This window comes from Xyrauchen texanus, chromosome 47 (assembly GCF_025860055.1).
Source record: "Xyrauchen texanus isolate HMW12.3.18 chromosome 47, RBS_HiC_50CHRs, whole genome shotgun sequence".
NCBI lineage: Eukaryota > Metazoa > Chordata > Actinopteri > Cypriniformes > Catostomidae > Xyrauchen > Xyrauchen texanus.
Genome location: NC_068322.1, coordinates 14913113 through 14927226, shown reverse-complemented (window position 1 = coordinate 14927226; position 14114 = coordinate 14913113). Strand labels below are relative to the sequence as shown.

The 14114-nt window shown below is 39.2% G+C and overlaps 1 protein-coding gene across 2 annotated transcripts in view; it reads left to right on the top strand.

The window, feature by feature from the left end:
• Window positions 1–634: 634 nt before the first annotated feature.
• LOC127639019 (UHRF1-binding protein 1-like) overlaps window positions 635–14114 on the top strand; it is a 49297-nt gene continuing 35817 nt past the window's right edge. For both annotated transcript variants that reach the window (XM_052120829.1, XM_052120830.1), the window contains exon 1: window positions 635–906. In XM_052120829.1, coding sequence (XP_051976789.1) covers window positions 863–906 — 44 coding nt within the window. In that variant the 5' untranslated portion in view covers window positions 635–862. The remainder of the gene's footprint in view (window positions 907–14114) is intronic.

Here is a 14114-nt window from a genome sequence, read left to right as displayed (position 1 = left end):
CAATAGCAGGGCGGTCAATGAGATTAAACGAGTAGTAATCAGCTGGTCCTAATCATGTGATCCTAACATGGCATCCCCCTTGAGAGGACCCTCTCCATGTAGAATAAAACATTTTTAATAAGGGTATTGGTCGTTATCTTATCTGAGTGCTCATGATTTTATAAACATGTTTTAAAATTACTTTTCATTTATCTAGGAGTAAAACCTTTTTTTAATGAGGAACAATTACTGGGTGCACCTTTAAATGAGAAAGTTATTACTTAGAACCAACACACCTGACCAATTAGAGACAACGTCCGGGTAGCTAAGCCCCGCCCAGACATATAAAAATTACAATAATCGTTATTGTTATTATTTGCAGAACATTAAATATTTAGAAATATAAACAACAAAATGTTGTATATAAAATATAAACAAACAAAAAATGTAATGTAATGTATATTTCAATTCTGTTTTACATTGGCAGATTTTTTTTTATTTACCATAGATAATTAACATATAAATTATATTTATAGTATTTTTGTTGTGTCCATTACATTTAAAGGAAACACAAATCCGTTAAGTGTGTGACGTGAACTTCAAAGCGGATTCCTATTGGTCCAACGTAGTTAGGCGGGCCTAGTTGTCGTGGAGAGCTACTGCGCATCCTCGCTAGTCCACAGACGCGTCACTGCGCATTCAACATGGACCCAACGGTGAACCGGTAGAGTCTGGCGCCTCACACGAGTCATGTTTATATTTGCCAATTACGAGCCTTCGTCTTTCGGAAGAAAACGCTCCGGTTAATCGGGGCAAATCTACAATGTACCACGTTCTAAATCAAAGCACCGTCCTTGGATAAGTGCTTAATTAGATTACGGTCATGGCTGGATTGATCAAGAAACAGATCCTGAAACATCTCTCCAGGTCAGTGCCGATCCTCTACGGGCTTTACAGACATGTCAATACATGCTTAAATACATTGTCGGTTTGTTGATTACGTGTTAATCTGACTGTGCTGGATGACACATGCTGATGATGGGTCATAACTTAGGCAGGTTGACAACTTGCCAGTGAAATGCTGTTGCACTTGGTTGATACTCATGTCTCCAGTCAAACAAGTCTGTCTGCTCTGATAGCTGTTGAAGATTGATTTTGTGTTAAAGGGTCTGTGTGACTTGCTGCCTGGCTTTAAATCGTATTCTAAACGGCCCATGGGACCATGAATGCTACTTGCAACCCTTTTTAAAGGTTTACTCAGTCATTTTTTTCTGATTAATAACTTTTACTCCAAAATAAGTGATTAGTAATTTTGAAACGTGTGTGAAAACAGGACCACATGAACTAAAGACTCCAGTAATATCAGTATCCTTATAAAAAACTGTTTTATTCTACATGGAGAGGGTCCTCTCATGGGGGCTGCCATGTTTGAGTCACATGACCAGTAGAATACTACATGCTTAATCACAGTAACAGCCCTGTTATTATTGGACACTTTCAATGATGGATTAAAAGAATCATGGCTGACTGTGAATAGTGAATTTCTACAGTGGCATCAGAATTGGAAAACTTTTGTGTTTGAATTAAGCTGCATCCAGGCACTTAATGGCCAAGGTATTCTTCGTATTTGCGAAGAATATGTATACGCATTTGTCGCATTCCCTCTACATCTTTTTGTGATGCTCTTTTAGTAGGGTCAATGGTTGGAGTATGCGCTGACAATGGGCACAGATGATGGCCATGTCCGAGAGTCGAGAAAATCTGGTCATGTGTGGTCAGGCCGCACAGACTGGATTATAACAAAATTGATGTCACACATTCTGTGCTCTTAGCAATCCGCAATGCGGTCGCACAAAATGTACTTGAGCCTTAAAGGGGACCTATTATGCAAAATTAACTTTTGCATAATTGTGAGTCGGCATTGTGTGTACACAACCACCCTACAATGTTAAAAGTCCACCCACTCTTTCTTATATTTCTATTAATCAAAAACAGTTTGTCATAATGAATTGTTTTCGTGACGTCACTTTAGAGCAGGCCTCACCCACGACTGGTGACGGACTCCACCCTATTATCATAGATCCTCCCCTGAGTGATCTACACACAGTCTGCCATTTTTTTCCACGCTGGAGCAGATACAGTGAGAAGAATAATGTCTCCGCTTCGTAAGCATCATAAGTGTTCTGTTGTTGTCTGTAAAAGTGAACATAAGAGTCTTCATGTACTCCCGGCATCAGAGCCACTGAAGACGCAGTGGACAAGTTTTGTTTTTGAAGGAATTATGCCCCAAAAAATACAAAATTGTGTGTATGTTTGTGCAAATCATTTTACACCGGACTGCTTTGTGAATGCGTGTCAATATAAAGCTGGATTAAAAAAAATTCTCAAGCATGGATCGGTTCATGTTCCAGCTTTATATCCTGAAGATGTAAGTATCGCACTTTATATTTTGTGAATGTTTGCAAATCATCTTTCTGAATGTGCTTGTTAGCTGATTCCATGGCTAATGCAGCTAAAGTAACCATTGTCTCTGGTTGTATTCATGGAGACCAGAGTTGTCAGTGGCAGGGAGCAGCAGCTCATTTGCTGAGACCCAAAGAGACACACGAAAACAGTGTTTTTTTGATTCCACTCAAAAAGAGGCATTTACAACATGGTAAAATAAATTATCCATGGGGTATTTTGAGCTGAAACTTCACAGACACATTCTGGGGACACCAGAGACTTATATTACATCTTGTAAAAAGGGGCATAATAGGTCTCCTTTAAGTGCCATTTTAAGTCCAAGATGACAAAAATACAAAAATTACTGAATGCACCTCTAAAATGAAAGGTCACCCTAAAAATCATAATGCTGTCATTTACTCACCCTCGTGATTTTCTAATGTCCGTATGACTTTTTTTCTTCCATGGAACACAAAAGGAGATTGTTCAGTCTCAGTCACCATTCACTTTCATTGTATGGAAGAAAGATGCAATGAAAGTGAATGGGGACTGAGGCTGTAATTATTGCTTTTTGTGTTCCCAAGAAAAGAAAGTGAGTCATCTGGGTTTAGAATAGCATGAGGATGAGTAAATGACAGAATTTTCTTGTTTGCAAAACTATCTATTTTAACGGTTTGTTTAGTGGATTCACCATTATATTGCAAAAACAATGTGCGGTTAAAGCCATGTTTTCCATCCCGTGTGTTCAAAAGAACAAAATCATAACATCCAGGGAAATTGTAGCCACTGAGACTTTTTTTATTATTAAAATACTCTGTTTAGAACATGCAGACAAAACACTGTAAAAAAAAACGTATCATGTCTGGGAGTGACAGCTTGTCACAGTTCTGGGAACGATGGGATGTGTATAATCGACAGTTATGTGTGTGCATTCCTCCATCATTATGACTTTACTGTGCAGATCTATGAGATTTTTCAAAAGTTTCAATAAACCTGCACTTTGGTACAGTTCAAATATGTATTTGACTTATTTTTCTCTGCAAACTCTTTACAGGCTTTGGATTTTCTAGAAACAGTTATTTCAGTTAGACCAAAGCAACATTTTAGATGTGATGATTGGTCCGCTGGTTAATCAGTTAGTTCATAACGAGATATTCAGTCACAACTTTTTTGATGCGCATCTTGTAAAATCAAGTTTTTTATTTTTTCGTATCTTGGTGTTCCCATCCAGCGATTTTTTTTTTTTTTTTTTTTTTTTTTTTTAATGCAATATCCTAAATGCGCATAAAATTATGCAGATGGAAACCCCGCTCTTCACATCATGACCCCATTTCTAACCTTAAGTATAGCATCTGCTTAACAGAGGGCATCACCTGGTGGAGGTTAGCTAAACATCAAACCTAGTTACACAATTGGATCAACCTGGTTTGCAGTTATTCAATGGCACCTTTGCACTTGTTAAACAGCCATCAAAGCAACTACGTTTGTATATACCAGGTCAGATCTGTTCAGTTTGTTTTGGAAACTTGGTTTAAGTCCGGAGGGATTGTTAGATGAGGGTTGGGTTCAACACAAACAATGTTTTGCCATTGTGGGCAAATGCACATTTTACAATTGTGAGCCATTGTTGTGGTTCTTCTTGAGTCCAACCTACCTGCATTATTTATTCCCTCTGTAGAGCGAGTCCAGATGAAATACTACACCTGCTCATTCAAAATTACACTAAGGGCATTTGGTGAGATGGTTATTTTTGGTCCCATAGCATTCCTCATTCTTGTACATTTGTTAAACAATAGCTCAGGTGCACGTTGTTGACGATTCAGCTTGATAAGATAAAGAATGATGGCATGGAATGGCGGCTGGGGAAAGCATTGATGTCCTTTGTCTGGCATTAGGGCTGTAACTTACTGCTCTTCCCTTCAAAATGGACTTGTTTAGGGCTTGTGCAGGTTCGGCTGCACCCTCTAATTTATTTTTTGTGGGAACGGTGACACTCAAGGCCTCTGAAAAATGGATAGCATGCACTCCCTGGATCTTGACTTATTGTTTATGGCAGCATGTTGAATTCATTTTATGGTGTGGGACTTTGCCCAGACTTTGATTTGCACAGTAACAAGCTTTCATACTTAATATCCTCAGTTATGGTTATAGATAACATTTAGTGTTCCTGAGCCAAATTCAGAGGATGTCTCTAAACGGAAGGCCCCGAAGAAGCCAGATTGGGGCTAGAGGCAGTTTTTAGATGAATGAAACATGTCTGGCCTGTATTTCCAGCTTTTGGGGCCCCTATTTTAGAAGATGAGGCACAAAGTGTCCTTTCTCTCTCACTCAGTGTGTGCTAATGGTCATTCATTGTAAAATCAGTGTAAGAACTGATATGGTGTTAAGGAAGGCTAAATTTACTCCTTTTTTTTCTGGATTCATACACACAGCACAAATGTTGACATGGACTAAAAATAGGTTTTCATCAGAGGATGTTATTCCCAAGACCAGAGTTGATCTGCATAAAGAAAATAATTATCAGATCCCTGGTTGAATGTTCTGACATGAAATCACACCTTCAGATATGTCCTTTTAAAAAAAAAAATGTTCCATTGATTAACAACTTACTCTTTTGTTTTTTAGCAGTTTTCAGTAAAAATGCTGATAAATGTCTCTTCCTGTTACTCCGACTCAAACAGAACCAGGATGATCCATATATTAAGGCAAATCTTTAATAATACTGTTGCATAAACAGAAGTTAAACCAAAAGCACCTCATTGCATTTCCTCTGCCTTATTGTTTAGGCTTGAGTTTGGTTATTTCACCTGCAAACACACACATTCACACAGTCTTGAAGAATTGGTTTTAAACATTATATTGCAAAAATTATTTTAAACATAGAATAACAAAATATCACATTGTTCAATCACTCCTGCTATCATTGTCTTTCACCTTGTGCTGCACATTTCCAGCATATCAGCTAACATCATGAAATCAAAGTTGTACCTTTAGTTAATGTATATTAGCAGTGAAAAATTTACTTCTGAGAAAACGGACTAAAACGGAATAAAATGGACTAAACGGCACAGATTCTTGTCCAATCCAATGCTCTCTAAATGTAGTATTTTTTTACATGAGTATCAAATGACAAATTTGCCACAAATAAAACACTAAGACTTTTCATTTTTGGTTGAAGCTCCAAAACTGAGGCCTCAATGGACCGAGTTAAGGAGCCAGACAATAAGCATAACGTCTTAGTACTGTTAAGACAAAGAAAATTGAGCCATCCAAGTTTTTATCTCAGAAATAAAGTTTGAAAAAAAGGCATCTGCCAAATTTTCTGTGTCGTCTGCTTAGAAATGTTAATTAAGATCCAGTGATCTTAAAAGCTGACCAAGAGGACAAATAGAAATATTAAAATGTGAAGGGCCAAAAATGTAACCCTGTGGGACACCAGAGTGGACTGAAACAATCTCAGACCTGAATCCACCCGTTGGACTTTTCCACTGTATGGTATGACTTGACTCTGCTTGCATTTTGGGGGTTTTCCACTGTGGATAGTACCTGGTACTTTCTTTTAGTACCACCTCGGTCGAGGTTCCAAGTGAGCCGAGCCAATGCAAAATGTGACGTCAAAAACCTGCAGATCACTGATTGTCAGAGAGAATCGTCACTACCAGCGTCACTGGATTTGCGATATGGGACATTAACCTGCTAGTTTTAAAGTTAGCAACAGCAATAGCAGTATCATTTGTTCACATGACTTTCGAATTGTAAAAAGAAACGACTGTGCACGAAACTACGCCGTGGTCAATAAACGAGGTGCAGACGTCCTTCTCATTAGCGATGAACAAAAACGAAAAGGTCTTTCAGGATGTGTCTCAACTGTTGGCCGCACATGGCTACCACCGGACCTACCAACAGTGTAGGAAAAAGTAAAAAAAAAACAACAACTTAAAAGTGACAACAGAACCATCAAGGAAAAGTAGAAGTGGTTCGACCAAATGGATGATATCAAAGACCGGTGAGCAATGGGAGGGAGAGTGCCCTGGACTCAGCCATGGCTGGAGACCACGATGGAGGATGGTAGGTTAACTCTGTACTCTGCTTGAAGTTTCACTTTATTAAGTTTACCAGCTACTGAACAGCTTGCTTCTAAAACAACCTGTCCAAATTAACGGTTACACTTGTGTAAAACCACCATGCAGCAACTGCTTTATGCAGCAAAATGAGCTAGTAGCTTACAGCTAGCGGTCGTGTTATTGTTTATTGTTTTGTGTCGTGTTTAAGATGTCGCTGTGCGACTATGATGATCAGCCTATAATCCCACCCACGTTGAGGCGGCACTAAGTAAAATCCCACTACGAAAGTAAAGTGAGCAGAGTTCGAGTCGAATCGTAACGTGCAGTGCAAAAGTGCCATTAGAGAGACAAACTGCTTACGATCAGAGAGATAGGACCTGAACCAGTTTAATGCAGTACAGGAAACACCAAAGACAGATTCAAGATGGGTGAGTAAAACAGTGTGATCAACAATGTCGAATGCAGCGCTGAGATCAAGAAGGGTAAGAATAGAACAAGAGCCTGAGTCTGAAGCCATTCAAAAGTCATTAGTGACCTTGACTAGTTGTTTCTTTACTATGAAATTCACGAAAACCAGACTGAAATGACTCAAAAAGATCATTGACAATGAGGTGATTGTGTAATTGAGAGGCAATGTATAGTCTAATATATAGACTTTTACTTGGTTGCTCAGCATTATTCTTGATCATGACCACAGAAAAAACTCACCATTAAAGCGGACAGTTCACACTAATCTTGCTATATTGCCCCGTGCCGCAACACTGAAAATGCAATGAGTGTTGGGTAATGAATGGCACTCTGACACATTTAAAAATTCAATATCACATTTCCGAAAGCGAAATCGAGTTTCCGTAGCAAGATGCGTCCACGTTCTTGTACTTGCATATAGTGCGTTTCTGTGTTTTACTTAATCGAAATCTGATTTGTAAAACGATGATGTTAGGAAACTGAAAACGGAAGTTTCAAAATGTATTAGTGTGAATGTGACCTTCTAGCTACCACCAGCAAGTAGTACATGTTTAAAATTGTTCACCATTGTAAGAGAAACTAATACATATTTAAAAAAAGGCACAAGCCCTTCTATATGCTCTACCCACTTCCTGTTTCAATAGGAAAAACGTCAACACAGGAAAGAAAACTGTACTCATCAAACAATTTTATGGGTTTGTTAAAATGGCTGCTTGTGAATTTTTTTTAATTTCATTGATTCAGACCTTTGGTATCTGGATTATGTTGTTTAAGCTTCCAAAGGCCAAAGTATACTTAGGTTGTCTGCGTTTCTGATCACTCCGCACAGTATGCATGATGCAAATTATGTAATCCGCACAGTCTACGTGCCGCCCAGATTTCTCAACACACGGATAGTCCTCGTTTGTGTATATCGTCGACGCATGCGCCTGCCATTGACGGTACTTAAGTGTATCACAAAGCAGTTGTAGTGTGAATGCATCAACTGCATTGGTATTGGCTTGCGGTCAAGAGTATTCTTTCAAAGGCAAGGTGGTTGACGGGGTGCGGCCCAATGGGGAATGTATAAAAACATAGTATATCCGGGCCTTAAGTGTTAGAAGGTGACAGAGAGAGCTTTAGTATGCATTGTTGTTTCTCTAAAGGCCAAAGTATACTTCGGGTATTCGCGTTGTGGAATGCTCCGTGCACAGTATATATATGACGCAAATTGCGTCATCAGCACGGCCATGTGGCTTGACCGTGTGCCTCCTAGATTTTCTTGACTCACGCACATGGTCCTCAGATGTCCACGTCATCTGAGCATGTGCTGTCTATTGACAGTACTAAAAGAGTGTCACAAAGCAGTTGTAGTGTGCATGCGGCGAATGCATTGTTCACGGTCAGAAAAGGATTCTCACAAAGGCAACACGGTCGACTTGGCGTAAGGCGATCCGGAACATGCAAAAACGAAGTATACCTGGGCCTTAAGCATGGTATTTCAACTCCTGTCCGCTGGGAGTTAATTTCATGTTTTATTGGACACATGCCAGCAGGTCTATGTTTGAATTGAATGAACAATGATATTTCTATCTATAGCATGAGTTGATCAAACTCTGTCAGGAGGAAACCCCTCACTGATGTAACCTGCTGTTCTTTTAATGCTGTTGTGCTGTTCATCTTTGCTGCAGTTGATGCAATCACCATGCCAACCTTCCTCAGCTGTTCTGTCTCTCAGGTGTTGTTTTTTTAAATGACTCACGTCAGACACTTATTGTTTCAGTCCCGAATTTAAGTGGAGGAGAAAACACCTTAATTTTATTGGGACTTGCCTAAAACCTTTTACTGAGATGGAGTGAATGTTTGGGAGATTTTAGGATGACCGAATGCTTTCAGGATTGCCGTAATAATGTGACTTCAGAGACTCCACAGATGTGTTATCCCGAAGCATTGACTAGATGCCAGGCTATGTTTGTTTGTGAGCATGTGTTTGTGGCAGTTGCACAGGGCCTGAGTGAATAATTGCTGCATTTCAACTATTTGGAGCTCTCCTTTTGGTGTTGTTGGTGCAAATAAATGATCAGAATAGGAAGTCACTACAGGGCTCGACAATAAGTACTACCCCATGGCCCGGGGCCAGTGTGAGAAAGATTTGGGCCAGTTGCTGATCGGGCCAGTGCTGCATTTATAACATTAGTGCAAGCAAACAACAAGCGAGATTACGCTGAGTGAACGAAGTCTTCTAACCGAAGAGCGATCGCGAGTATTTTTATCTCGCAAAGATGCGTAAACGCACATATATACTGGATGCGCCAAGGTTCCGTCGCGTGCACGCACAAGATCGTGCAGACACAGAGCGCACTCTCCTATCACTGTCCTAGGTCTTTTTCAAGTGTCATAGTAACAACTATTACCAATGTGTAGAAAAAACCCCACTTAATGAATTTTGTTGTGGGATTTCGTGATTGCGAATCCATGGCTGGTAGTCGGCGTCTTTACTCGCTGAGCTACCCAGGTCCCTGGGGGACATTGTATTAAAAACATAAGACATGTAAAAAATATTTATCTTCTGACATATTTTTGAAGCCATGGTGGTAAAAACAGCTATTTGTCATTTTTGTGTTGGGACCAGTGAAACTTTTGCAGGGCCAGTTAAAATCTGAAGCACTGGCCCTTCCGGGCTACTAGAAAAATGTCTTAGCGTTGAGCCCTGCACTATAACAAGGCTGTAATCCCATTCAAGAGTTGTCCACATCTTGATATCCATCAACAAGAACCCAGTTCAAGAACTGTCAGTTTTAAAATTGTTTATTAAAATGGGCTTATTTGCCAACAATACCCCAAAATCAGTGCAAAAAAATGTGTAAAACAAAGTGTACAGATTGTGCATTGGTTTTCTCATTCCACTATGACCCTGTTTTCACCTGGATGCATATTAAGATGCATCTCGGGTGATCTGAATCCAGACTGGAGTCCAGTCCAGTCAATGGAGCTGTAGTTCTTATTGTGTTATTGTTTGATTTGTATGAATGAGTGACACCTGAAAGTGTGGTCTTGTGCTGTTTAGATCCGGCACCTCCCTCATGTCAGTTCATCAGTGCTGGTATCTGTGCAGATGGAGACAGAATTTGTTTACAGTTATAACGCTGTCTCTTTATGAGGCTTATTCTTTGTCCTTCTCACAATTGTTCCCTTTTCTGTCATTTTTCCCCTCACTTACATTTAATTTATCCCTTTATTTCTTCTGTTTTACTTTCTACCACTCTTATTTTCCGGCCTGGTAGTGTACATTTGAGACACTGTTTTAGGAATGCAGGAAAGGATTGTCACCTGACCAGCCCAACTTCCCATTGGATTTGCTCTTCAAAAACTCCTGTTAAAGGTGCACTCTGTATTTGTTCCCTCAAGTTTTAGGTTCTTTTTTAAAGAAATTTATAGTTTTGAGAAATGTGTTTAAAATGTTGTACTCCCTTTTAGATGAAGAATCTAGTCAAATCAGAAGCCTAATAAATACTGTTTTATTTATATGGAGCTGGGCTGCCTAATGGGTGCCGCCATGTTGATATCACACGATCATAAATTATTTTCTGAACATATAAATGAATCAAGACTGACTGTGGATAGCACATTTCTGCAATGTCATTGGTAACCAAAACTATTTTGAAATCGGCCCTGGCAACATAAGCAAAAATATTTAAATAGATTTTTTACGCAATATATTTTTATTGTGTACACAGTTTTATTTGTAATCAGCATTAAAATAAACCTTTTATAAAAGTATATTACTTTAGACCTGAAAACAAACACACATTTGATAAAGTGATGATGACCCAGGTTTAGTTGAATTAAACCCACCTGTTACCTGGCTGGCACTGTATTGGTTGAGTGTTCTGGTGACTGACCTGATATCTGATATCTAGTGCTGGAGGTAGGTGATGTCTGAATGAATTTTTAACTATTCTTGGAGCATGGCTACGTAATGAGGTGTCCAGCTGTTCAATAACCTAATTTCACATTGAACTGCCACATTAATGAAAGTTTACGTGTTTTCTCACTCACTGTTTCTTGTTTTGTTGTGTTTCACATGCTGAGTGAAGAACAAGCCCACACTGGGCTCTTTGCACAGCAGCGGTTTAATAATTTATTCCAGAACTCTTGGTAGACTCTGTCAGGAAAAGGAAATTAAGATTTCTTCCCCACCCCTGCCTTTCCGTATTTTTTGTTCTTGGTTACTGTCCCTCCTCTCTTCCCTTTCAAATCAGAAATAATTCAGCATACGTCTTTATATGCTCCATTTTTACAACAATATTAGTTATAACAATATTAGACAGGATGGTTAAGAGACACAGAAAAGTGAAGAGAGAAAGAATGGGAATGGCATCCGGAAAATATGCAGGCTGGATTCAAATTTACATCTCTGTAGGAGCACCATTGAGCCCCACAATGAAAAGCAAAACAATCAAAGCCAAACAAATTAATTTATGTTCAATGTGCAGTTATGTGAAACAGGTTTTTGGTCAATTTAAGTTTTGCATGGGGCGGAGCTTACCAATCAGGACAGCGAAGTAAAAAAATACTACTGAATCGACTGGAAAAATGTGTGTTTTATATGTACGCTGATTAAATACAGATTATCCTTAATAAAATGACAATGTTTAGGTCATGTAAACACCTTCACATGTTCTTTTATCAGGTCATTAACGGTGCAAAAAAAACAATCAGCAGATGTAGATGTAGACTCCTTTATCGGCATGCTCTCGGCAATGTTGCAAGTGAAGGCAAAACCAGAGAATAACCAGAAGGTTTTCTAATGTCATATAAATGCGATTTCTTGCGTTGTCAGATTTTATGAATAAACTGATTTCAGAAGTTACCCAGCCCATTGTTGTGCATTTAAACATGCTCAATGTCCAGTTGCTTTTTGTTCTATTGCTTTGCACCTGGTTAGAATGCTGTGTTATGTGAGCAGGTGTGCTACTGCTGCACCTCATCTTCAGACCTTTAGACACTGATCCTTTTGTCTTGAAGCACAAAAGCTGTGATGTTATCCATGTACCACTGCCTACATGAACTAAAGTTAATTTGGTTGTTTCTAGGTTTTCAGCCCAGTGGTTACCACAGCACAGCTTTCAGGCACAAGTTACCTCATGTTAGATGTTGTTAAAGTGGTCAATAAATCGTTTTTAGAATGTTCGGCTGTGCAGAGTTTTAGCTCTGAATATCTAGGCTTTAATAATCTACTTATAGCTCTTTATATAGAGCTGTTTGTTTAATTCAGTTTGTGGGAGACAATTATGGAACCGAATTAACTGGCCATCTAATGGCACTTTTCCTCTGCACGTTACAATTAGACTCGACTCTGATCGCTTTACATTTCTGAACTTTCTTTTCCACTGCAGTTTAGTGTTTCGCTTTAACATGGTTGGGATTATAGGCTGATCGTCATAGTTGCGCCGCCTCTATTGCTGTGACATAATCTTAAACGCGACACAAATATTACTGACCATAAACAATGACATGACCGCTAGCTGTTAGCGGTTAAAGTGGCCTAGTTGTTTTAGAAGCAAGCTTTCCAGTAGCTGGTCAACTAATAAAGTGAAGCTTTCAAGCAGAATATAGAGTTAACGTAACAAGACGTACCATCCTCTATCGTGGACCCCAAAAATGCAGTGGCCGAGTATAGGGCACTCTCCCTCCCATTGCCATTTGGTCGAACTACATTCACATTCTTCTGTTTGAACCACTCCGGCTGTTGTGGTCCTTGATGGTTCTGTAGTCACTTTTAATTGAACTTTTACCTACATTGTTGTTTGGTCCGGTGGTAGCCTTGTCTCAGCTGTGCGGCCAACAGCTGAGACACTTCCTGAAAGACTTTTTCGTTTAGTTCGTCACTAACGAGAGGAACGTCTGCACCTCGTTTATTGACCATGGCGTGGTTTTGCACACAGCCATTTCTTTTTACAATTCAAAAGTTGCGTGAACAAATGATACCGCTATCGCTGTTCCTAACGATTCTCTCTGACCAATCAGTGATCTGCAGAGTTTTGACATCACATTTAGTATCGGCTCGGCTCACTTGGAACCCTGACCGAGGTGGTACTAAAGTCGAGTCGAGCGGTACCGTGCAGTGGGAAAGTCCCATAAGGGTGTTCTCTCAAATACAGATTACACCTTTGGGGTCTGGGACCTAATAACACACTGAACACTGACTCTTTAAAGAAAACAATAATTTTTAGTCTTGCACTAGGCTAAAACTTTGTCAACGAGAACTATTTGCTGTCGTTAAACTGCAATTGTGTGTGCTAGTGTTTAAACTGGGCTGAAGAGAACTGCTTCAAGACAACGTCAAATAAACAGATCATCACTTCATCTTCAGGCTAGTCATGACAAAAGCAGCATTTCAGCCCATACTAAACCATCCTACAAACGTTTACATTGGTCAGACCATAGGCTTTGTGCGAGTGATTTTTCCACACCCTAACCCGTTTGTGACATTAGCCAGCCAAGCTAAAGGAGCCAAGGAAATTATAACATATGAGCGAGTCTATCAACCTCCACTCTGTGCACATTGCCCTTGCGGGAACGCTTTTAAACATTAACTGAAAAATGTATCAGGGTCCATTTGCTCAGACACAGAAGGTCAATGGCACACAGAGCTCAATCTGAGGTGGAGGTGCCCTGACTCAAGCTTGTGTTCTTGGTTTACTGAAAGCTGATGGACTCATGGATCCTTTTGCCGTTTTTTTATTTTATTTTCAAATCAGTTGAGTGGTCCACCGATAAGGGTTTTATATGCGGATGCTGATATCTACTGTAGAGAGCAAGGTGGCTGATGGCCAATCTTATGCTGATATATAATACAATTAATATTGATAGATATACAGTAAACATTTTTATGGATTGACAGCCCTAATATATATAATCAAATTAATTACATGGTGTCCTGATTGATTAATCGCATATACAAATATTTGCTGAGAAAGCCCCTCGTATAACAATAACTCAATATATAATGATTATACATATTTATATCAATATATAATTATACATGGTTATTTTTAAATATTAAAAAGAAATAAAATAAATTATATATATTCAGATAGTTAAAATGCATTACATTCTTGTGGCAGAAGAGTTAATCATTGATAAGACAATACAAAAAGCGGCTTTAGAATACAA